The sequence below is a fragment of the Monodelphis domestica genome, chromosome X, assembly GCF_027887165.1.
Source record: "Monodelphis domestica isolate mMonDom1 chromosome X, mMonDom1.pri, whole genome shotgun sequence".
Classification (NCBI taxonomy): domain Eukaryota; kingdom Metazoa; phylum Chordata; class Mammalia; order Didelphimorphia; family Didelphidae; genus Monodelphis; species Monodelphis domestica.
In genome coordinates, this window is record NC_077235.1 from 73,668,453 (window position 1) to 73,693,217 (window position 24,765).

At 52.4% G+C, this 24,765-nt stretch overlaps 1 protein-coding gene and 1 non-coding gene across 13 annotated transcripts in view; both read right to left on the reverse strand.

Moving 5' to 3' along the window:
- Positions 1 to 4,376: 4,376 nt before the first annotated feature.
- HCFC1 (host cell factor C1) overlaps positions 4,377 to 24,765 on the reverse strand; it is a 29,966-nt gene continuing 9,577 nt past the window's right edge. The window contains exons 2-26 of one of the 12 annotated variants that reach the window (XM_056809451.1): positions 24,472 to 24,620; positions 23,972 to 24,132; positions 23,059 to 23,267; positions 22,024 to 22,108; positions 21,091 to 21,197; positions 20,663 to 20,842; positions 20,201 to 20,572; positions 19,695 to 19,855; positions 19,042 to 19,239; positions 18,150 to 18,374; positions 17,671 to 17,775; positions 16,663 to 16,882; positions 16,087 to 16,229; positions 15,787 to 15,925; positions 15,222 to 15,442; positions 12,811 to 14,599; positions 12,252 to 12,415; positions 10,742 to 11,294; positions 9,748 to 10,095; positions 9,127 to 9,212; positions 8,880 to 9,014; positions 8,391 to 8,576; positions 7,569 to 7,866; positions 6,883 to 6,946; positions 4,377 to 6,703 (exon numbers count right to left, since the gene is read on the reverse strand). In XM_056809451.1, coding sequence (XP_056665429.1) covers positions 6,664 to 6,703; positions 6,883 to 6,946; positions 7,569 to 7,866; positions 8,391 to 8,576; positions 8,880 to 9,014; positions 9,127 to 9,212; positions 9,748 to 10,095; positions 10,742 to 11,294; positions 12,252 to 12,415; positions 12,811 to 14,599; positions 15,222 to 15,442; positions 15,787 to 15,925; positions 16,087 to 16,229; positions 16,663 to 16,882; positions 17,671 to 17,775; positions 18,150 to 18,374; positions 19,042 to 19,239; positions 19,695 to 19,855; positions 20,201 to 20,572; positions 20,663 to 20,842; positions 21,091 to 21,197; positions 22,024 to 22,108; positions 23,059 to 23,267; positions 23,972 to 24,132; positions 24,472 to 24,620 — 6,338 coding nt within the window. In that variant the 3' untranslated portion in view covers positions 4,377 to 6,663. Of the gene's footprint in view, positions 6,704 to 6,882; positions 6,947 to 7,568; positions 7,867 to 8,390; positions 8,577 to 8,879; positions 9,015 to 9,096; positions 9,213 to 9,747; positions 10,096 to 10,741; positions 11,295 to 12,251; positions 12,416 to 12,810; positions 14,600 to 15,221; positions 15,443 to 15,786; positions 15,926 to 16,086; positions 16,230 to 16,533; positions 16,883 to 17,670; positions 17,776 to 18,149; positions 18,432 to 19,041; positions 19,240 to 19,694; positions 19,856 to 20,200; positions 20,573 to 20,662; positions 20,843 to 21,090; positions 21,198 to 22,023; positions 22,109 to 23,058; positions 23,268 to 23,971; positions 24,133 to 24,471; positions 24,621 to 24,765 lie in introns of all 12 variants that reach the window. The other 11 variants (XM_056809450.1, XM_056809445.1, XM_056809444.1 and 8 more) reach the window with 11 other exon arrangements.
- On the reverse strand, positions 9,013 to 9,082 carry MIR7367 (microRNA mir-7367). The gene has a single exon (NR_127618.1). It is a non-coding gene; the product is annotated as a microRNA mir-7367 (primary transcript).

Here is a 24,765-nt window from a genome sequence, read left to right on the forward strand (position 1 = left end):
TGTCCAATTCTGATGCATGTACAGACCCAATAATCTATGTCCAATTACTAGCAGAGCAACTGCTTTGGCCTCCAAAGCGCTCCCCAGGCTGACTCCAGCCCACTTCTCCGGGTGCTCTTTGCCCAGTGAGAGCGCTCCCTGGATTAGGGATTCTATCTCCTGCCTTTTGGTCTTTTGGCACAGGCTGCCAGTTCCCTTTCCCCTTCCACCTCTCTGAACTCACCCATTTCTTTGCCACACACCATCTCCTCCATGTTGTCTTTTGGGGGTTCTGGGGGAAGGCATGCTAGTTGCTCCGCTTGCTCCCTCCTCCATAACCGATCATGTCTACACCTACCAATAGAATGAAAGCTCCCCAAACTCAAGGATCCTTTCCATCTCGACTCTGCATTCCCAGTGTCCAGCCCCGTGTCTTATACATAGTAGACGCTTCAGAAATATTTGCCAAACATGTATACCCCAGGATGGGGGAGGGAGACAGTATGGATCAGGTCACTTTGTTATTAAAATAATACAATCAAATCAAAAACAAATAAATTTAAAGCAAGGGAAAAAACAACCAGAAATATTTATTGAGGGACAGCTAGGTGGCTTAGTGAATAAAATATCAGGTGCAGAGATGGGAGGTTCTGGGTTCAAATCTGATCACAGACACATCCTTAGCTGTGTGACCCTGCACAAGTCACTTAACTGAATTCCCTTGACCTTCCCACTTGTCTACTTTGGAACTGATATTGATTCTAAGACAGAAAATAAGGGTTAAAAAGTATTTTTAAATGCTTGTTAGAATAGTAAGACTATAATATTGCTACTGCAAGAATTCCCAAATCTCCCGAATATCTGGATTTGATCCGATCAGAGGCCTGTCTGGGTCTAAAATATAGCAATGTGAGAAATAATCCTTAGTAAAATCTTACATTTAAATCTCAAAAAAAAATACTTGCTGGATTGAGGGAAAAACTATAGCTATATGTCTCTCTGTTGGCCACCTAGAGGGAAAGCCTTAAGCTTTCTTATGGAGATTTGCCCGCAGGAGGCCAGGTGGGGCATTGGAGAGCCAAAGAGAACCTGCCCTGGGTTGGGGGGTCCAGGCTTTCCCAGGCCCCAAATGCATGATCCCGATCCCATGGCCTGCCAGTCAGGAAGGGGAAGGGAAGGGAGGGAGATAAGTTCGAGCCTGTAACTGGGGAAAACGTGTGCAAATTGGTTATCGCATGGAATTGGTAAAAAAGTAAATAAATGTTCAATGCAGAAAATGGGGCATTTTGAGGCCTTGGAGCTGCCCCCTCGGGCCCAGGGCCATCACTCTCTCTCATCTGTGCTATCTTTCCGTTCTCCGAAGGAAGTTGCCATTTCATCTCCCATTTGTGCGCCTTGGCACAGGCTGTCCCTGTCCGTCGTGCTTAGAATTCCCACGTGCCTTCAGGGTCCAGATAAGGGGCTCCCTGCTTGGGACATTCACTGCTGGAATGAATGTACATTCTTTCACATTTTGCCTCCATTGTGTCCAAGTATGAGATAGCCTTCGAGTACACCCACGGCCACCGGTGGAGAATGTAAGTCTCTCAAGGGTAAGGATTGTTTCATTGTGGTACTCTGTCCCGAGCGAGCGCCAGGAACAGATTAGGGAACACGGCTGCCCCTGCCTGGTATCCGGCCCCGTGTTGAGTGGGTGGATTAGGAGGGCCTTGACCTCTGGGAAGATGGATGGAGAAGAGACGAGTTCCAACCCCAGGACCTCCTTCTCTGCTCTGCCTAGATTGGGCCTTTATGGTGGGGCCAAAACGGTTCTGGTCTGTGGCGGGGAATTGTACCAGGCCTCCTCCTCCTCCTCCTGGGTGCTGATCGTGGTGTTGTCCGTCCCCTTTCTCTGCCAGCAGCCTGAAGGAAGGCCTCCTTGCTGCGGGCCATCACCAGGTGCTGCTTGGCAGCAGGTGGGATGTTGCTTCTGGCTCCCCAATGCCCATCCATAACCCACATTCCAATCTGCACTCAGCCATACACTTGTACCCACATCTTGTAGACTCAACAGAGATAAGCACAGGCTTGGCCAAATCCAAAAGAAGGGCAAGTAAGCCCGGTATCCCTGGGATGGGCAGCCTATGGTTGTCCCCACCCCTGCTCACCTGGGCCCCTTTTAGCCTGCTCTAGTAGCCATTGGGGGATCGGGGAGCAAGCCTTATCAGAGATATGGCCACTCAACTGCCTCTGCTAGTTTTACAACTTCCAGTTCCTCCTCCACCATCACAGCCATAGTTAGGGTAGACCAGGAAAAATTCTTAGCCCAGAACTCTTTGGCATATTGAATAGTTGAAAAGCAGAAAGAGGAGTGTGGTGTTCATCAGTGGAAATGACACTAAAGAAGATGCCATCTTCCTTGCTGCAATCCTAAGGCCAAAGTGGGGGAGTGCGATCTCTCTGGTACAACTAAAACTCTCTCTCTCTATTAGAATGGGAGCCCCCCTTGAGAGCAGGGCCTGTCTGAATCTTCTAGCTCTCTGGTCAGTGCTTTGTATGTAAGAGTTTAATATTCATTTGTTCATGAGCAAGAAGCATCAGAGCCTTAGGGGAGCAGCCCATATTACTTCCAATGGGAAGAACCATGGGCATGGTTGGCCCAGGCCGGGCCTCAATACCTTGGGTTGGAGAGATTTATTTACCTGGGTGACTGACATTCTTGGCCCAGGCATGTTAGTTCCCTTTGGCGTATGGTAACAAGCTGGGTTTGGTCTGCATCTAGGAGGCCAAGGAATCAGTTGCACCAATGCTCGTACTCAGGGAAGGCCATCCAATCCACAGAGCACTCATCCTCCAGGCTCCACTGCAGATAGCCATGAGGAAGGGGGAAGCATGGGCCCTATGGGGGGGTGGAGAGGACCCCTGGCCCAGGTCTGGGATAGGCTGTCCGTTTCCTCCTTTTGTCCACGGAACACCCTCCCTTGAGCAGATTTGCTTGGAGAGTCTCCATTGCTCCTCCTGCAACTAGTAGGATAAAGTCCAAACCACTGGAGCATGGTAGGAAAGGCTCTCTGCCATGCTTCTGGCCCAATTTGCCCATCCAGCTGTCTGTTTCCCCGAACCCTTTTTCCTGTAGCCCCTCCTCTCACTTATTCCTGGCTCTGCCCCAACTCTCCTTCCATCTCTACCTGGCCCAATCTTTGCTCTCCTTCAAGGTCCCACTTCAAGTGCTTTTTACTGTGAAGTCAGCCTCGACAGCACACCTGCCCACTCCTTCCAGTCCCTGCCCAGGCTTGGTCTGGAGCACACCCTGCCCTATGCCATTCCCCAGCCAGCCTGGTAGCTCTCCTTTCTACTGCTCCCCCAGTGCCAAGGATAGGCTGGAGAAAGCGGTGAGATACAGCCCCACACCCAGGCCCTCGCTGTCTAGATCAATGAAGAGCGGGACCTCCGAAGCTGGGCCAGGAAGCCAGGGAGGACCAGCAACTCAAATCCCCCAGGGCCACAGAACAGAGAAGTCCTGGGCCCCATGTGATGTTAGCTGGGTGGGGAGGCTACAGAGGGCAATGTGAAATCCCTCCTGGAGTTCTCCCACAGAGAACCACACATATCCCGAGGTCTCTGGATCCTGCTGGTCCTTTAGCAACAAAAGGGACTTTGGTGAATCTAGCCCTGGCTCTGAAATCAACTCAGTGGGAGACTATCACAAATATCTTTGTAAGCAATTCAGGTTAAGGGACTTGTCCAGGGTCACGCACAGCCAAAAAACATTCACTCTTTAATGAACTATAACTTCTCCCGCTGGGAAAAAAAGATGACATTGGGCTTGAGGATCTGAGGTTTCTTGTCTCTTCTGCTCACCTGTTACCAAGGAGGGAAAGCGAGGAAAGGCAGGCAATAGAAAAAGGCAGCTTAGAGCAAAGAACGCAGTGGGAAATGGACAGGGGAAGTAGTTACATCACCCCCAGCCTCATGTGACATTCTTCCCTCCTGTCTGTGGGCTTGGCTCCAAGGTACCCTTAGAGGAACCCAGGCCTGTTGGATTTTTAACATGTTACTCCTTCAAGATAGACCATTTCAAAGGTGGCCCCCCCAGACGGTTTTAAGGATTATTTGGGCCATCATTCTCATCTCACCTCTCCTTCACAGATAAGCTCTGAAGGTGACCTGTCCAAAGGCCAACAGCTGGCTAGAACTGGGGGCAGAAGCAAGTTTCCTGGGTGGCAAGCCCCCCACCCTCTCCCGTGCATCCTCTCTCCAAACTGGGTCCCCATGACTTGAGGAACCAAACACAGCACTGGACTTTCCATTTGGAGGGCAGAAATGGCACAAAGACATGTGCTTCCCACCTTCGAGGCCTTTGGGGGACCATCTTTGGAGTTCTGGGACGTCGGGCAAGGGAGAAGCCAACCACGTGGTTATTTCAAAAAAACGTATTTTATTGTTCAAAATAGCACAAACAACATAGCACTAGGGTAATATTGAGTCACAGGGGGAGGGGGCTCTACAATGGAAGATAGAACAGCTGTTCTTACAAAAAAAAAGGCAAGAAATTAAAGGGGGCGTGTGGTAGAAGATGGAAGAAAAACAGATGGCGGCGGCGGCAGGACTAGGGAATGGAGTCTAAGAGACTACACAGTGAAATTTTCTATAATACAAAAGAACAGGGGCCCTGCAGTTTCGTGGGAGCCAACAGCAGAGGGGTGAAGAGGGGGTACCATGGGTGAGCAGGGGAAGGGCGGGGCAGGGGAGAAAGGACATCGGTCACTATCTCTCTAGGCTGGCCCGAGAACTGAGAGACCCTAGTCAGGTCCTTGAGGCGGGCCTCTTGTTTGCAAATTCTTTTTGTACAGCATTTTTCAAAGTGCTCATTTGGCCAACGCAGATCGTGGGCACGAGGGAGCTTGGCTCCCCTAAGCCACCCTGCCTGATTCCGTCACGGGTTCAGCTCCCAACTCGCTGGCTCTACCCTTTTAGGAAAGCAAGGCCTACAAATTCATGGAATCTATAGGCTGGGGCGACTGGCTTTGAGAAAGAGCACCCCATCCCCCTAATTGCCAAATGTCCATCTCTTCCAGTCTCAGGTTCTACTCTTCCCTTTCAGTGCCCCCTTGTCCCCAAATAGAAAAGTTGGGGGGCTGGAGCAGGCAGGGCGGGAGGTTCTCTTAGAAGTAGGTAGCTGTCTGCTCTGCCCCCATCTGCCCCAGAAACACTTCCCGTTTGGAGTGGCCCCAGCTGGTCAGGGCAGGGTCTAGAGGGCTTGGGGTGGGGAATGGGACAGGAGAGGCAGCATTCCCATCACCTTTCCTGAAAAGATAACCTCATTTATAGTTTGCTTCTTTCCCAACTTGCTGGCTGTGGATGGGGAGCTGGTCGCGGTTGCCTCCCCACTCCTGATGAACATGCTCCTTTCAGGGCCAAGTCGGATCCAAAGAAGAGAGGGAAGGAGGGAGGGAGGGAGGGAAGCAGCAACATGCAATGTCTTTGCAGTCAAGAGAAACCAAAGTATAGAGAGTCTCTGCCTCTCCTGGCACTGCCCAGGGTGCCACTCTCCCTTCGGCCCAGCCTGCTCAGCCTCCCCAGGACATCCCTGCCAAGACCGACGCTAAACTGGGGTGGAGGGGAAAAAAAAAAAGGAATCCGTTTTGTACATTGCTAAAAGATGCCCCACCCCACCCCCACCCGGGGAAAAAAGCCCCACATATCAGAACATTGTAATAAAAATGAGTTTCATTTCTTCAACTTTTTGCTTAAAAAAAAAAAATAATGATGATGATGATGACAGTTCCTCCCTTCCCCTGGCCTGGGCCCATCTGGGGTTCCCTCACCCTACGGAGGCATCTTTTAGACTAAGCCAGGCCCCCACCCCGGGCTCTCTCTTGCCCTGGGCAGGGGGAACCAGATGGTGAGGCCAAGGTCCTGGGGAAGCCGAGCCCAGGCTCAGAGGGCACAGGGCCGAGATGAGTTTAAGGAACTTGGGTGGCTGCAAACGAAAAGATAAAACAAGAAAAGCTGCCCAGGCGGTTAGCCCAGCCCCGACTGGCTTCAGAGCAGGGCAGTCTTTGGAGGGAGGAGGAGGAGAGGAAGAGGAAGGCTATGTGCCCTTTGCCAGTTTCTTTTGCTCTTCTTCTTGCTGATGTCTCCCCCCCCACCCCCACCATTCCCAAACCTGTCTCCTCTGTAATCCCAGGAAAAATCAAGAATGAAGAACTGTTGGTATAAGAAGGAATTGTAAGTTTCTTTTCAAACATGAATGGAGAACAAGTGGAAAACCTACATGGCATTGCTGCTGTGGAGAGCGTCCATGGGCAGAGGGAGGCTGCCAGGAGGCCCCTTGTCCTCTTCCCTTCTCCCACTACCACCCAGGGGGTAGTGGGGGCAGGAGGAGGCCCAAGGGGCAACATACCGTCTACAAGGCTTGGTACTGCATGCAAAATCCAGCACAAGGGTACGGGGTGTGAAGGCCTCTCTCTCCAGCAAATCTTCCTCCCTTCCCAGCCCAACACTAAAATGTGCTTTCTTCCCAAGAACCCATCCTCCCCACCCCTTAAAACCCCAAAAGACAGGAGGGAGAGGGAGAAAATGGGGCAGAGGGAGGCTCCAAAGGTGCCAGGGGAGGGGAGGGGAAGGAGAAGTTGCACAAGGCGCACGCAGCGGGCGGCATCTCTGAAGCAGAGGAGGGGGCCGGGGCAGGGTTGGGGCCTTTCACTGGCCATCTGCCTTGGATTTCTTTGGAGCGGATTTCCTTGGGAGAGGGGAAAAGACCAGTCAGTGTGAGTGATGGCAGGAAACCCTGGTCTGGGTGTTGTCTGATGGGGTCCAGCCCACCCCTGCTTACCCCGAAGCCCACTTGAGCTAAGAAATGCAACCCTACTCGTCATTCCCCTTAGTCTTCCCAAACCTCAGTGAGGAAGCCCCACTTACATTTCTGGCGAGGACAAGGGACGCTTGCTGGCAGGTTTTGAAGTGGAGCTGTCTTTGCTGGATTCTGTAAGGAAAGACACAGGCCGGCAAGCAGCAGGTAAGTGGCAGTGGCAGTGGCAGTGGCGAGGCCAGGAGGCTGAAGAGACTGGGGCCTTGAGGCAGCACACCAGTGTGATAGCAGTTGGGTACTAGGATGCCATTCTCAAACCTGCTCCATTCCACAATTTTCCTTTGTACATAAACATGCCATGTGCTGGCACCACAACCCCCTCATCAGACAGGGCGCACAGCCCCTTCTTCAGGCTTGCCACTCACCGACTTGTCTCAGGAATCATCTTGCATCGATACATATAAAACACACACACACACACCCACACAACATATTAAAACAAATCATTAGCCTCCTCAGCCCTTCTCCGGAATGGGGCCCTTAGTGCCTCCCTCCCCTCATCTCTTTCTATCTACCCCTGTCCCTCCTCCACCAGACTATGAGCTCCTTTGGGAATGGTCTGAGGTCCTCAGGAGGGGATTCTGGGATAACAAGCTCTCCCCCCAGCCCCCATGGAAAGTGTAATACATGACCTATGGAGCACAAACTTCTTTGTTCAAACCTACTGCCAGCCATAAAGGTGCCCTTTGAAACCCTCCCCAGATCCCCCTCTTCCCCTCCCATGGGCAGTGCCTACCTTGTAACCACCTGACTTGGGTAGCAGGGCCATAGCCCTTCTCATTTCGGGCAGCAATACGGAAGATGATGGCGGGCTTGGTGGTATAGTCAATGTGGGCATTGGAGAGGCTGGAGGACTGTACCAGGCAGGATGGGTTGGGCCCACAGTAGACCCGCATGAAGGCCAGCTGTGCTGGGGCTGAGCTTTTCGGTTCACCTGCCTGGGAGCTCTGGATGGCTAGGTACACTGAGTACTCAATGATCTTGCCTGAGGTCACGGAAGGTGGCTCCCAGGTAAGGTGTGCACCATCTGGACTCTTGGGGAGGAAGAGGTAAGTAACTGTCAGACTGAGACGCCACTATGCAAATGCTTTACTAGAGAGCACACAAGTGGCGACCTCAAAAAAACAAAACGCCTCAGATTCGAGACAGGCTGGGCCCCTGAAATCCTGCCTCCCGCTGCATCAAAGCAGGACACTCAGAAAAGCTAGAAAGGATGGTGGGAATACAGTTCAACCTCACTTTCTCAATAGGGAAACCAAGGCTTAAAAAGGAGAGATATGGGCTTGCTTGAGGCCACACAACTGATCAGCAGGACTGGTAACAACCCCAGGACTATCTATTTTAGGAAGTCTAGGGTCTACACACTGCTGGGTTTCTAGAACTCCACATCAACATATGTCCTGCACCCTGGAGCCAGTGAATATCCAAGGCCCACCTCAGACCCTACCCACTTCTGGTCACCAGAATCCTTCCTGGTTGCTTCAAAGACTAGGGCCAAACTGAAGAGGTAAAGGAGGGGCCCAGTGGGGTGTACCTCTAGAGCCAGGGCAATACTCACTTTACTGATTTTAATGGCACAAGGAGCCCCAGGAAAGCCAGGAAGACAAGTCTTAAAGGCGGAGATCTCGCTGAAGGGCCCCCGGCCACAGGCATTGATGCCTGCGACACGGAACTTGTAGGCTGTGCCCGGCTGGAGCTCTTGCTTCTTTAGCTGGTTGTAGTCAGGGATGGTGCCAGAGTCATCCTGGAGAGAAGGTGGGAAGGGAAAATACAAGAAAATCATTACAGCTGAGGTAATCCTGGCACTGGTCTTCAGTCGTGGGGGAGATGACAAATGAAGTCAACGGTAAGGGATCCATAACCCCAAAAGCTTCAATTACAGGAGTGACAGCCCCTGCTCCCACCATTGTAGCTAATGAAGCCGACTCCAGTTAAATGGGGTTATTCATTAGCAAGTGGCAGCAGAAAATAACCCTCCTGGGGCTCCCTCCCTGTGCCCAGCAGCCCACCCCCAGCTAAGAGGACAAATAACCCTCAGGGGACTCACATCACTTGGGGCATCGTCTGGGGGCAGAAAATAGTGCATGACCATCATGTTGGTGCCTTTGATGACCCCAACATCGAACCACTGGTTTTCCTTCTTGGCAGTAGCTTTCATGGGTGGAGGCAGGGGATCAGGTTTCTGGGGGCAAAAGGGAGCAAGGCCATGTCAAAGCTGTTTGGAGGGCTTCTGCTCCCTTTAAGGCCCAACACACCCAACTCACCCCCACTGGTGACTCGATGCCATTAGCTACCTCAGCCAGGGCAGCAGCTGCCTGGAGCTTCGCCGGACTGGGCGCCACTGGCTGAGGAGCCACAAATGTGTTGGATGGTGCCAAACCTGGGAAAATAAAGTGCCAGATGAAAGAAGTCCTAAGAGAGTGGGCTCTCATCCTCAAAGACTATCATGTGGCCTGCACCTTCCTTCTTCCACAGTCACCGTCCTAGCTCTGTGGTGATTGCCAGGGGCAGCAGCAGGCCCTATACCTGGTCTATAAAGGCCCATACTTTCAGGCTTGTGCCTTCTTCCTTAAATAGGTGTTCTTCTCATGACAACTGTGAAGAGGACTCCACAAGAAACCTGGGGTGGGAGGCTTGAGTCCAAGTCTCTTCCCTCTAAATCACTCCACCCCACACAGCCAAACACTTAAGACAGGCCTCTTCCAGGGGCTTCTTTGGCTGCTCCCTGAGGAATGGGCTGAAAGTCACCTTAGATGTGAAGGCAGGGAGTGGGGAGTGCTTGGCAGCAGGCAACACAGACTTTTGTGTTCACTAAGAATCAGTTCATTCTCCAACACTGGGAGGATCCCAGAGTGATCCCCAAATTACTCCTGACCAACACTCCATTCGGGTGGCCAAGGCACCTGCTCACTTACTCTCTGTCGCTGTGGAAGGCAGCAGGGCCACAGTGCTGGTGACAGCACCAGCTAGGTCACTGAGGCCATTACTTTCTGTGGCTGGGTCATTGAGGCTGTCAGCAGGGGCCAGAGCCTCTGTGGGCAGGTGGTGGTGGTGGTGGTGGTGGTGGTGGTGGACCTGAGCCTGAACTTGGGCCTGGGCCTCCTGCAGTTGTTGCTGCTGTTGCACCAAAGCAGCCAGCTCCTGCTGGGTCAGCACAATGGGGATGGAAGTAGGCTGGCCCTCTTGGCCCTCGGCTGTCAAGTGCCCCAGCTCCGCCTGGGCCACTGCGGCTGCATCTGATGTGTCCATTGGCTCACCAGCACCTGTTCCATGGCCAAAGGGAACACCAGTCAGAGCTTGAGCCAACTCAGAAATGACATCAGCCCTGGCTCCAAGAAAGGGGGAGGGGGCACTCAGCAGTTAGTGTCCTTAGCCCCATCACTTCCCCAAGATGTTTGGCAGGTTTGACTAACCTGCCAGGTTTTTGGGACAGACTACCCCATTCCAAGGCCACCCATCACCTAGTGAAAGGGCAACCCAAACAGGTGTGGGTGGCATTATTAATCTTTCCCCCTAGGACCTTCCAAAGTCTTATCACCCTCATTTCTTGCTATACTTTAGCTCCAAGTAGGCCCCTGACCCTAGGAGCCCAGCTTCTTGGTTTGCTCTTGGCAATTTCTGCTTGTTCTACATGCTTGCACTGCCACCTCCTTCCCAAGCTTCCACCCTACTGTCCCCTCCAAGGCCTAGTGCCCACCCACTCATTATTTCCCATGAAATCTTGAAGTACAAGGAATCTCAATAAAAAACAACATAGAGAGAACAAGCTGTTTCTGCCTGGTATTCTTTCCCCTTAATAAATAGGTCGGCACCACCTCACTGACTTTAGTGGAGATGGCAGTAGCCTCAAACAGGTACAAGCGGCTCTGGAATTCCCTTCTACCCAGCTTCTCCCCTCCAGACACTCACCCATGACGGCCTGCTGGGCTGCCTGGAGCACAGCTTGGATTGCCAGGGCCTGGGCTTCCTCAGTAGCTGCTGCCTGGGCTGCAGCCTCAGCGGCTGCTGTCACTGCCAACTCCTCTGGGGTAAGGCCTGTAACCATAAGGGTTGTGGTGCCAGCCTGAGCCTCAGCCATCAGCTCTTGAGGCAGAGATAGTTGGTCCACCTCAGGCTGTGGCTGTGGCTGTACCATGACGGCAGTCACCACTGCCGAGCTGGCAGCCTCCTGGCCCGGGGAGGGTTCCCCAGCCCCACTCATGTCCACCGCTGCCTGTAGGTCAGGGCTGTGAGTTGCTGGGGTGCCCTCGGCTTGCTCTCCTGGAGGAGCAGAGGGAGGCTGTAACAGCTGCTGCGGAGCTTCAGTCTCAGCTGGGATCTCCTCTAAGGGCTGGAGGATGTCTGTGGCTGAGAGTGCCACCTCTTGTGTATCTGTGCCAGTTACAGCCACTGCTATTGTGGCTGAGACAGACGCTTCCGTAGTCATGGCATCAGGAGGCATCTCCGTCATCGCTGAAATGTTCTACAAGGTCAGGGAGGCCTTGGTTAGAGGGAGGGGGCAGGTAGCAGAGAAGTAACAATTACAAACTTCCCCAGAAACGTTAAAATGATACACTTTTGTCTGGGGGGAGGAAAGGGGGAGGGGGTCGACAGGGAGGCAGGACTGGGAGAGCTGACCTCCTGGAGAGCCTCGAATGTGAATAAAAGGACTGGTTCAGAACACACGCACACACACACACACAAGTTCTAGCTTAAGATTCTAATTTTCCATCACCATAGTAACCTCGTGAGTTTCTGCCACTCCATTTCTACAAAATGGAAGTTCCAATGCCTGTCTCCTTGTAGCTAACAGGGTCAGGTAAAGCCACTGCCCAGATGAGAGGGCCTTAGGAAACAAAGCTAGCCCTGTAGGTCTCAACCCAGTGGGCATGCATGTACTCCCCACTACCCAAGGAAAGAGGGCACTGAGCATCACACACTGTGGACAAAGGACTGGAGATAAGAGAAGTGTGCTAAACTAAACTGAGAGGAAGGAGAAGGAATGGACTAGACAGGTGATAGCAGGAGAAACCGGAGTAGAGTCATCACCAAGCATTCCAGGGGACCCGATGGGGCTGGCGAAAAGTCACATCCAGAACACGCCAAAGGGCAATTCTGGAGACGACTGAGGCAAAGGGGCTGTTGTTGAAAGTACAAACTACAGCTGGGAACAAAGATTGGCCCAAGCCAACAGGAAGAGTGATTCTAGCTGTGTGGCTAAGGGATAAAATAGCATGTGGCTGGAGGGGACTTCTTGGGAACAGGAGAAGGCGAGGCCAGGCTGTACTATAGTTGTCCCTCTTCCACTTCCTGGTCAGGCTGCTTTGTCCTACCCTGAAATCCTGTCCTGGGCACATGGTAGTCCCACATAGCCTTCATGGAGAGCAAGTCATTAGGAATCTTGCCCAGGAGTGGTTTGGAAAGGCCAATGGCTTCCTACCGGTACTGAAGGACCAGGAACTGGAGTGGACTGTGTCACAGCAGTCACAGCTCGGGTCTGTGTGGACGAGACTGTTGTGGTGATGGCGTTGGAGCTGGTGGAAGTCATGTTTTCCCCTTGGGTGTTCTCTGGCTCCCCCTGACCACCTGTGGTGGATGGTGGGTCTGTGGGAAGGGAAACAGGTAGGTTGAGAATCAAAGTTGGGGTAGGCTGGGTCAGGGTACCCTTAGTAAAGAAAGGCCTAATGATAGCATTCCATCTCTCCCTTGAGGATTCAGAGAAGCAAGGCAAGAGGCATGGGGGCCAATGGAAGGTAGGAAGGGTTGCAGCTCCTATGTTGTAACTCCTGAGGTCTACACCCTTAAGACTCCTGGCTGGTTTCTTTAGCTGTAAAGTAGCCAATACCTCTCTCACCCACCCAATCACAAAAAGAATCTTAAGATGTGATCGGGGGGCCCAAGCATCTAGAAAATCCAAGTTTCCTTCCCCCCTGGGGCACTCCCAATCACAAGACCCCTGTCCTATAATATCAGGGCAAGGACCCTCACATCTAACTCACCTTGGTTTGAGCTCATGTTTGAGGTGACAGTGGTAGCTGTGTGCGTGGTGCCTGTCTCATGGGTTTCACAGGGGGGGTTGGAACACACCCTCTGCCCTGGGGAGGGGGCTGTTGGCGCAGGGCTGGCAGTAGCTGGTGCTGCTGCAGAATCTAAGGCTGCCTCCAGGGTCTTCCGGGAGGGGCTGGGCCCAGGGGGTGGGACCCCAAAGTTGACTGTCATGGTGGTGCCAGTGGAGGTGGTCTGGTGAGTCTCACAATGAGGGCTAGCAGGTATCTGCTGCCCGGGCTGACTGGAGCCTACATTGGAGGTGGCAGTGGTGGCCGTATGTGTGGTGCCAGTCTCGTGGGTCTCACAGGGTGGGTTGGAGCACACCTGCTGGAGAGTGCCTGCATTCGAGGTAGTGGCTGTGTTGGTGGTACCAGTCTCGTGCGTTTCACAGGGTGGGTTGGAACAGGTGGAGGAGACGGCGGTGGCAGCGGCCAGGCAGAGCACCTCTGTGGCTTTCACAGTCATAGTGGTGCTGGTGGAACTGGTTTGATGTGTTTGGCATGAGGGCTTGGTGGGCCCCTGTACCCCATTGGCCTCCCCAGCGCCCATGTTGGACCGGGCTGTAGTTGGGGTGTTTGTTGTATGGGTATGCTGTACCTCAGACTGCCGGCTGATGAAGGCTAGTTGCCCTACGCCTGTGCTGGTACTACCCCCACTAGCTGAGCTGCTCTTGGTCACGGGGCCCGTAGAACCTGTGGCGGTGGTACTCTGCTCACAGGATGGACTGGGGCAGACCCGAGGAGCAGCTGGGCATGGTGCCTCTGTAGCTCTCACAGTCATGGTGGTACCGGTTGCGCTGGTCTGATGGGTTTGGCATGTGGGCTTGGCAAGAGCCGGTGCTTTCTCAGGCTCCCTAGTGCCCATATTAGATCGGGCTGTGGTGGGGGTATTAGTTGTGTAAGTGTGATATGTCTCACGCTGCTGGCTGGCAGTTGCTGGCTGCCCTGAACCCATGTTAGACATGGCAGTAGTGGCAGTGCTGGTGGTTCCTGTCTCATGGGTCTCACACGGGGGGTTTGTACACACACGCTTCCCGGTCATGTTGGATGTGGCCATGGTGGCCGTGTTGGTGGTACCCGTTTCATGGGTCTCACATGGGGGATTGGAGCAGACTTGCTGCCCAGCCATGCTCGATGCAGCTAGATTGGCGGTACCTGTTTCTTGGGGCAGGCATGAGGGGATGGAGAGCATGTGCTGCCCAGCCATACTAGAAGTGGCTGTGTTGGTGGTACCTGTCTCATGGGTCTCACAGGGAGGGTTGGAGCACACAAACTGCCCTGTCCCTAGCAGTGTGGGGACTGTGAGGTTGGCACTGACCACAGTGGGAGTGTTGGTGGTGCCTGTCTCATGGATCTCACAGGGGGGGTTTGAACAGACCCGCACCACACTGCCATTCTGCTGTCCCACTGCTGAGGTCACCAATGAGGCACCTGCCTCTTGCCTGTCACAGACAAACTGGACCTGGGTTGGCTGCTGGAGGCTGCCTAGGTTTGCTACTACGGTTGTTGTGGCTGTATTAGTAGTGCCCGTCTCATGGGTCTCGCAGGGGGGGTTGGAGCACACTAGGGTCACAGTGCCGGGCTGCACATCACCCTGGCCTGATTCAGCGATTGTGACTGTGGCTGTGGGCTGCTCAGTTGTAGGTGAGGCCAAGATGGAGACGGGAAGGTCATGCACTGGCTGGGCCTCTACTCCACTGGGTGTGGTAATCAACGTCACTTGAGTGGGCTGAGAGACAGGCTAGGAAAAAAAAAGATGTAGAAACCCACTATCCATCAAGTCTCTTCTCCCTCACTGGGCCCTTCTCTTCCCATCCTCCCAAATCCTCTCCATCTTGGCTCAGTTCTGAGGCTGGGCCAGTCTTCTAAGTTTCTGTGAGGATGGCCCTGGGTTTGCATAGTGCTGATGTGCTGCGGTGGCGGCAGCAGCTAGGGCATAGCGACAGTGGGGAAGAAAGCCAACCCCTGGCCCTTCAGACTAATTTGGAAGGTATTGGGGAGTGGGGAAAGGGGCAAGGAGAAAGGAAGGAAGCCACTTCTACAAACACACACGTCAGCTGTTCCTCCCACCCACCCCCAATCCAGGAGATCAGCTCCCATTTGCTAATGAAATGTTGAAAGTCGTATACACCAGGCAGCACTGGGTATCTCCCCTGACCCTGCTTAGTGTTACCACATGAGGTCAGATGGGAGAGAATTCAAAAGGAAGCTAAGGTCCAGAGATTTACCCAGGGTTATTAAGTGAGAACTTAGCTCTCCTCACCCCCCCCCCCCCCAACCTGGCCTGCTCACCATGCAACCATACCGCGGTGATCTTATTATCCCTTCCTGTTTGGCTGGGTGGCAGTGGAGGAAGGGCCTACCTGCATGGTAATGGTCGGGGTGGTGAGCCCTCCTGCCGCTGTCAGAGTGGTCTGGGCAGCTGACACAGTAATGGCTGTAGGATTGATCACCTGGCTCGAAAGAGTGGCAATGGTCCCCAGGGTGGTGATAGGAGTGGCCAGAGAGGCATTGGTGTTATGCCCGCCTGCTCCAGCAAGGCTGGTAGACACTGTGCCTGTTACAGTGCCAAGAGTTGTAACTCCTGGAGGGGAGGGGAAACAAGATGAGATAGGACCAATTCCAAGACAGGAAGGAACAGAAAGTTTTAAGGGGAGAAAAATCCCCTGGGGGAGGAGGCAACAGCAAACACACTGAATGGGGGACAGGAAAGGGCAAGAGAACAACACAAGACCCAAGAAGTTCCCAAAAGAAAACAAGTCCAATATAAAGGCATACTATCAGAATGGGTTTGACAGTACCCTTCAGGGAGGCTAGCTTGGTCACCCCATGCCTTCATGCCATTTTCCCCCTGCTCCCTCCTGATGATTATAGATTAGGAGAATGCAGAGTCCGGCCAATCGCTCCACCCATCTGTCAGACACGTACCTGTGGTACCCTTCACCACTAGGGTGGTGACTGTTGGCTTGACAGCCGATACTGTGACTGGGGTGACAAGCCGCACCCCACCCATGGGAACTGTTCGGAGGATGGTGCCTGGTTGTCCAGGGGCTCCCTTTAGCACCACCTGCAACACCAAAGATCAGAGGGTTGAGCAACTCTTGGCAAATGGCTCAGGATGCCCCAAGAAAGGCACAAGTGGCTTCAAGATATTCTCAAAGGGCAGGGAAAAAAGGCAACAGACTAGCTGATGTAGGATGATGCCAGTGGTGTGGCAGGAGTTTTTACCTGGGTTACTCCTTGCTGCCCGTGGCCAGTAGCGATTTTGGGGACAGCAGTTATGATTTTGGCAGGTGTCCCTGTGCCAGATGTCATGACCTTTGTGGTAATGATGGTGATTGGGGATTTGATGCCAGGGCTGCTGGTTACACCTGGGAGGATGGGATAAAAAAGGAAAGCCAGGTACTTGGGTTAGACTCCAATAGAAAATAGCTATGAACTCTTCCCTCAAAACCCACTTGTGGCCACCACCAAGTGTGGATCAGACAGTGCTTTATTCCCATGTCTATTATCTTCCACCCTCCAAGTGTCCTAAAAGGAAGAATCACAGCTACCCTGCCACCTCCCCCACCTAAAGCTGGGGGGGGAAAAAAAAGAAAAAGGGAAAATAAGAAAATAAGAGACCTCCAAAACTGCCCCATTTGCTCTCTCCAGTCTTGTAATCCAGTTACTCACCAGCCTGGACCTTATACCCCGACTCAGAATTCAGCCCATTGGGGGACACCCAGGATGTTGTGTCGGGTGACTTTTGGAGAGTAAATGTATTCGGGTACATATCGCGCGGCCCCTGCCCGACGCCCCTACCCGTCGCTCCGGACTGGGTGATGATAGCCGACATGGGGATGGTTTTGATGATGGTGGTAGTGCCCGGTTTGGTGGTGTTGGGGGAGACACTGCTGATGCCCAAGATGGTGGGTTTGGTTCCAGTCCCGCTGGCCTGGGTGGTGGTGATGATAGTGGTAGGCTTGCCATCGGCTGACGTTACCAGCTTCAGAATGGTACCAGCTGGCAGGGGTCCTTTGGTCTGAGAGGAAGGGCAGAAGTAGGATGGGGGAAGAAAAGGTGCTCTAGCCAGGCACTGGTGGGTGCTGGAAGTCATTTGGCTAGTGCTCTTTGGCATACTTCAGCCTAGGTTTTGGGGACAGTGGGGAATGGGATAGCTCTATCACCTTGGAGAACTGAACATCAGAATCTTTCCTGCCAGTTTTCACTGAAAATGTCTATACATGCACACACATGTGCACTTGCCCTGGATTCAAACCTCTTTTAGTTGAAGAACCGTTAATAAGTGACATTTGTAGTAGGCATGGGCACAGAGTAGTAGCCCAAGCCACTCTGCTATCCCTTTCTCTTCCTTCAAATGAGATAACATTTGTAAAGGGCTTGGCAAAACTGTGAGCATCCTAGAAATGCTACCTGTTTCTGTTGTTGCTGCTGCTGACCTGGCCCGGGTCATTTGGGAAAGAAATAAGTTTCACTGCTCTAGGTGGTTCATCAGGAATACTTGTCCTATGGCATGAGTGTCCTTCCACTCTCCTGACAGTCTTGTTTCTCCCTCTATGCTACCCTAGGGCAGGCACTGCCTCCCTTCTGCTCCCCACCTCTGCACTCCCCACCCCAACCTTTCCATAGCAAACACTCCAATCTTGATAATCTGTCCTACCTAGTAAAAGAAATGGCCTAGAATACTCTTTAGTCACTCCTTAGCGAAGAAGTGCCACTAATTTGGAAAGTGACCTTGCAAAGTCACTTTTACAAGGATGAATGCATCACCCCGTCTCCCCCATTGCTACCCTAGGCTGGGTGGTTTACCTGGATGATCTGAGTCACAGGGCCAGTAGAAGCCTGGCCTGTGACTGCTGAGGTCTGAACCGGTTTGGTCTGAACAACTGACATCACTTTGCCCAGATTAGAAATCTGTAAAGTAAATGGGAGATGAGATAGAGGTTTTGGACATGGCCAATTTGGGCATTGGTCTTGCTCATCTATACATGTCTGATACAGAGGTTTTCATTCTCTTTCCCCCTTTTAATGGTGAGTAATGGAAAAATTTGATTTTTGTTCAGTGGAAAAAAAAGTAAAAAAAAAAAGACTAAAAAATCAAGTCAGGACAAACAGGGCAAGGGCTTCACTTAGAAGCCAAGTGGTAGTTGCAGTGAGGACTTTCCCAGAATGCACCTCTAAGGTTCCAGCTAGCTAGCTAGTCAGGATGACCCAGGTCCTGAGCAGCATAATATTTTGACTGGGAATGTGGTAGTCTGGCTGCTGCCCAATAAAAGCCTGCTACTTACCAGTGCACTGCCCCCTGGGACAGAGATGGGGCTCTTGACCAGAGTGATGGTTTTGGTGACCCCACCGACCACGGTGGTCACCACCTGGGCTTGCTGGGCCACAGTCACAGTGCCAGATTTATGGACGGTGATGATGGGGCGGGTGGGAGTATTAGCAGCTGATGATACTGATGTGCCTACTTGGGCTGCTGCTGTCTTCAACATTCTGGTGGCTGGGTTGCTCACCTGAGGTGGAGGGAAGAGAGACGGCGTGAAGCACCCCAGAGAGGACACCTGAGTGGGCTCAAAAAAAAGAAAAGAGCTCCAGATGTTATGTGCAACAGCCCTTTGAGGCTAATATACCACTCAACAACTTTGGGTGACAGGCAAACCTCAATCTAGCAATCATGGTTATCCTAGTTTGGGGGTAGAGCTCAGTCTAGGGCAACGATGGCAAACCTTTTAGAGCCCAAGTGCCCAAATTGCAACCCTTGCACCACATGTGAGCTGCTGTGACCCCCCCCCCCCCCCCGGGAGGAAGCACTCCCATTGGGCTACTGGGCAGAGGGGTGGGCGATATGAGAAATGTCTCGGGCCAGCATGGAGAGGGGGATGGGAACAGCCTCCCCCTAGCACAAGTGTCTTGGATTTGTCAACACAGGTCTAGGGTTTCCTGAATCTAAGCCATTCCATGTACTAGTAGAAGAAATTCCCACATCCCCAATCTGGAGGCTCTCTTGGGTCTCAGATCACAAAATTCTTCATTAAGCCTACTGCTTTTTTAGAATTCCCGAATGGGAGTAATGCAGGTGGGCTCCTGCCTCCTTTTCCTAAGCCTGGAGGATCACTGAGGGGCCTCTGAAGAGGGAGCTGACCCAAGGTTCCTTGCCTTCAGAGGCAGACCGGTGCTCACCATGACTGGGGAGGAGGCCACCTTCACTGTGGCTGGAAGTGTGGAGGTGCCAGGAGACACTGCTACAGTTTTGACAATGGTGGTCCCTGCAGGGACACTCAGTACTGTGGGAGCTGAGGAAGGAGGGATCTTCTGGGTGGCTGCAGCTGCTGCGGCCAGGGCTGCCATGCCACTCATCTGAGGGTTGCTGCCAATCACCTAAAAATGGGAGAAGGAAAAGAAAGAGCTGGTTTGGGATGGAGTCCTAAATTAAAGTTGTCACTGTACACATAATAATGCCAATTGGCCTTGCCTTGGGCCCATGGACACTCTACTAAGTCTCCTAACAGTTGGGGTCCAGGGAAGGGACTTGATGACCTACATCTCAGCTGCTTCCCCCTCCCCCTGCCCTCAAAATAACAATCCAAGGGCTAAGTTTCTCTGGCCACATGATTCTGTGATCATCCAACTCCCAAGGACTGTATATTAGATACAAACAATTGTTCCCAGGCCATGAGAGGCTTTAGTTTCTTTCTGTGTTCTCCTACAAGGACACAAGCCATGCCTCCTCGGTTCCAAAAAGACTTAGTTTCCATCTGTGTTCTCCTTCAAGGGCAACAGAAGACCTCTCTCCAATAGCCTTTCATGGCAAAGCCAACTCAGCATCAACTCACTGTTCCCTGGGCACTTTGTGTCGGTACAACCATTCGGACACCGGCGGGCAGCGAAGTCACAGTAACTGGAGCTTTTCCAGGTTGGCTGGCTGGTCGAACAGTGACTAGGGGAGTTCCTGCTGGAGCCTGGGGGCCAGTCACTTTGAGAACAGCAGGGACACCTGCCAATAAAGGAGGGTGGGCATGCTGGACTTCAGGCAAGCCTTTCCAGAGTCTCTGGAGGCGAGCAGTGCCCCTGTGTCACTATCCCCATGGATGGCTAAGACTCTAGTTGTGTGCCTGGTTGTTTGTGCCACTCTCAGACTGGAATCACCCTCAGGGTAGAGACTGTACCTCTTCCTCCTCTCACACGATGCTCACTCAGTTTAAGACCTGACTAAATGACCCTGTCCTCTGGAAAGGATACAAATTCCAGGGGTCTATAATGTCAGGTCTCCCTGAGACCATATTCCCTTGCTTTCCCCAACTGGGCAGAGGCCAGCTCAACACGTGGCCATATGGCTCACCTTGAGTCCGACCTGTGGTGGGCACAGGGATGGGGCTGCCAGGCACTGTCGGCAAGACCTGGATGGTGGTGGTGGTGGTTGGGGGGGTTGCAGCTGCCTGTGGGAGCAGTGTGATGCCAACCTGGGCCAGTGGCTGCACAGCAGGGGCTGCTGCAGCTGGGGCAGGGCTCTTGGGGGGATTGATAGGCACAGATGGAACAGGGTTGGCTGCAGGTGAGGTGGCAGTGGCAGCGGCGGCGGCGGCGGCAGGAATATCATACTTTTGGAGCTGCAGGAGATAACTGTCAGCCGTTGGCACTGCCCCCCAGCTCACCTCCAGGGAGTTGGTGTTGGCTCGGACCAGCTGCACCCGGGATGGGGCAGGAGGCTTTTCTGTAAATACAAACATGTCAGACAGGAGTGAGAGGAGTGCCCTTGGGCCTGCCTCATCTGCCCCATTACCTTCCCAGGAAGCCAGCTCACCTGTCTCTAGGTACCAAAGGTCCTTACAGCAGACTTGGTTATTCCATGCTTTTCGGTAACCGTCTCGCCCACTCCAGATATAGAGTCGGGTGTTAATGGCCACTGCACAGTGGCCAGCTCGAGCCCGGGGGATGTTGTCCTCCAGTGTGTCCATCAGAATAGTTTCCCAGGACATGGTGTCTGGGGCAGGGGCAGGAAGGGTAATGTTAGCAAAGGATGAGGAAACCATGAGCTCTTGTCAGATTCTGAGATTCTGAAATTTCTACAGCAGAGTTCAGGATTGGCTATGGGGGGAACAGAACCCAGGACCCAGACCACCCTCTACCCAGGTGTGGTGAGGAAGAGGGTCTCCCTACTCCAACCTGCCCTGTGTGGTACTTCAAGACCTTGGGGGTGGGAGTTGGAGACAGCCAGCCTAGGAGCCATACCCAAGTTGAGACAGGCCAGTGTGTTGGTGCACTTCCACTCCTTCTCGTGTGTGGCCACTTTGACGTCATCCATAACAAGAGGAACCCAACCACCAAACACATACATTCTGGAGGAAGGAAGACAGGACATGTAGGTGACTGACTGAGAGACACATGCTGTCCTCTGCTGTCTCTCACAGGGCAAAGGCTTCAGCCTGCCCCCAATAAGTTCTCAGCCCCATCTCACTCCACCCAGACTGGGGTCTTTTACTAGGATTTTTCAAATCCTGTGAACTCCCTCACTTGGCCAATTCCCTGCATGTGGCCAGAGGGTTCAAGGCATCCTAATGGTTCCCTAGTGAACATCCCCCTCCAACTGCCTCCTCCCCCACCAGAAAAGCATCATTCTCCTTTCTGTGCCAAGTCTCTTTTTGTCTGGGGATAAGGAGCTCCCCAGTGGGAAAATTCTTACAAATGCAGATTAGCAATTCCATGCCTAAGTCTTCAAAGTCAGAATGTGTCTGTCAGAGATGGGATTGGAACCTGGGTCTTTCTGACTCAAGATACATTACACTTCACAGAGGAGCAGCAAACATCAAAGCCACAAGTGAACTGAGATAGTTAGCCCAACAAAGACCCAGAGAGGTTGGCACTTAAGAGCATTCCTGACCCCCAAACTATTTGCCCCTCTTGGCCAGGCCTTGATAATCCAGTATTGGGCCTATTGGGTTTCAATCCTTGGTGTAGGTGACTCTTTGAGTTCACTTTTGAGTATTCCGACCTCTGAAAACCCATTGCATGTCCCCTTTTAGAAAGAGGTGGCACCCCCACAAGGATACAATCCTCTAACAACTCCCAAGACAGAACCCATCAGCTTGGGAAGTTGCCAGTTCAGCCCTCGCCTTTGGGAGCTGCCAGGAAAAGGGCCGGGAGTGGGGAAGGTGATCCACTCACTTGTTTCCTATGGTGGTGGCAGAATGAAGACTTCGAGGGAGAGGAGCCACCCCACTGAGAGTAGGTTTATTCCAGGTCAGGGTCTCTGTACACACAAGAGAGGGTTCCATTTTCTCCCAACTTCTAATAACATATGCCTAACCTACAGGGATCCCTTGCTAGCTCAGGGTGACCCCCTCTGTGGGGAAGAAAGCACTGAATGCAAAATTACTAGATATTACCTGGTCCAGCCCTGCCATCTACAGCAGAACTCCTTCTACAACATTCCTAACTTGTGGTCTCATATCTACTTGAATATTTCCACTGATGGGGAACTTACTACCCACCCTAATTTAGCTGTTGGCCAGTTCTAGTTTTGAGAATATGCTTTAGGATGAGTCGTAGTCTGTTTGGTTTTTTTTCTTTCCTTCTTTGTGGGGGTTGTGGGGGTTACAGGATGGGACTCAAAAGCTACTTAACTCCCTCTCTTTAATATATGATGATCCAGAACAACTGCTATTCCAAAGAATAAATGCCCTCAGGTCCCTCCTCGGGCTTTTCATTCTAGTCCAGTCTCCCAAGACCCTTCCTGGCTCAGTTGGCTTTCTCTAGGTACAGCTGCACATAAAGTGACCCCAGGCCTGATGGTGGGGCAGCTAGCTCATGGAGGCCCTGATCCATGCACTCTTTCTCCATCTCAGGCTGATCCCAAATAAGCCAGCAGGCCAAAGTGAAGTCAGCCTGCTTCCTGTGGACATTGCTCTCTCCCAGGGGTGAGAAAGTTAGCCATCAGCATTAGAGAAGCCTCTTTAGGCAGACTTGCAATAGGTAGGAAGAAAAGCTTGCTCTTTGACCTCAGAAAGTGCTAGATATCTTTGTTCTAAGGATGACTGGATAAGGGCCACCACACAAAACACATCAGCCATTCAGAGAAGTTTTGCCCAAGACAGCAAAAGAGAATTAAGACACACCTTTGTTTTCCCCAAAGTCTTGTCTCTTGCATTCCAGAGATGCTAGACACTAGCTAGAAGCCAAACCCACCCTCCAGATCCTTACCAATATCTAGGGTCCAGAGGTCCCCAAGCCTGCAGCCACTCATTCCCCCATAGATAACCAACTTGGATTTCTTGTTGTCTTTTTCTGTATAGACTACAGCCGTGTGGGACTCCCGGGGGGGCGGCAGGACCCCATAAGTGATGGGGATGTCCCAGGCTACCACACCAGAGCCTGGTCGTAACTCCAGAATATATAGGTCATTCAGGTACCTAGGAGAGAGAGTAACCCTATCAAGTTGCAACACTTCTTGGTCCTTCTACCTAGACAGTAGGTTTTCTGGCCAGATATTTTCCATATTTTGTCTGGCTGAATGAAGAATTATCAAAAGCCACAACAAGGCCAAGTTCATTCCTATTTCCCCGTCCACTTTCTCCCCAGGGAAGGGTCCTACATCAATTCCCAAAGTGAGCTGAAGCCCCAGGCAGCTTTCTGCCCCTTTGTCACACAGAGCTGGGCATTGTACAGAGTGAGCACAAGAAACATCTTTAGATAGGAAGGTCCCTTGGCCTAAGGCGCAGGAAAATACCACACTTGCAGGCAGCCAAGTCTGGGGAGAGGGGGGGACCGGACCCGCAGGGATGGAATACATCCCTGAAATTTGATTTCCCCAGATCAGAGTGAGAAGAGACATATATCTGGCCCACCTTTTTGCTTTATGGATCTGAATCACAATTCAGACATTCTGACATTCTGAATCATGGTTCTCAAGCCTTGAAAGGCCAGAGTAGGTACTAGAGCAAAGGTACTGTGTCCAGGGAGCTAGCCACAGGAAAATCCTTAAGAAATCCTGGTCACTTTATCTCAACTGGGTTCTTCCTCATCAACTAAGACAACTCCCCTCCCAACCCCCCCCCTCCCCCTCGCCTGATGGCTGGGACCATGGGGCCTTGGAGGCCAGAGGGAAAAGCCTCACCTCGGAATGTTGTTCTTGGGATCCTCGCTGTCATTAGCCAAACCCCCAAACAGGTAGCATTTGTTGCCCACAAGAGAAAAGCTGTGCCCAAGTCGGGGGCATGGAGGCGGCCCATTTTTGGGGGCTTTTGCTTTGAGCCTTTTCCATTCCCACCTGCTTGCCTGCAACCAGAGGACAATGGGTATCAAGTCCAAGCCTGGAGGAGAAGGGTGCTCCAGTGGTTAAATCCAACAGCCAACTCCTTGTTAAATCAGGAGATACTGGGACCCTATACCCCCCAAGGAGGCTTTGGCAGGGTGTGGCTTGGAACGGGAGGCAATTTAGTTTTGGGGAAGCAGTGGTGAGCAGAGCTGCCAAGGACCATTCTGTCATAACGTCTGGCTCCTTCTTACCTCTGCTGCCTACTTCCCATGTTTAAGAAAGTTGCCTTCTATCCCCTCCCCCTCCCCCACCTTTGAGGTAGAGGATGGGTCCCAGGAATCCCAAGGCCAAGCTATTACCTGCAACTCGTAGAGGTCGTTGCTGTACTTCCCATATTCCACCATCCCACCAAACACCAGCAGTCGAGTCCCATCACACACAAAGCCATAGGCAGCACAGCCTGGAGGGATGTCCCCTCGAACAGCAGGGATAAACCACTGGTTGGTTGCTGGAAAGAAGCAGCAACAAACAGTCAGACAACTTGTTTGGGGAACATTTGGGGCAAGGGGCAGAGGCTGAAGAGCTTGTCATTTTTTCTCTGGCCCATATTCCCAGTATCTAGCCCAAGTCTTAGAACTGTTCTACCACCAACT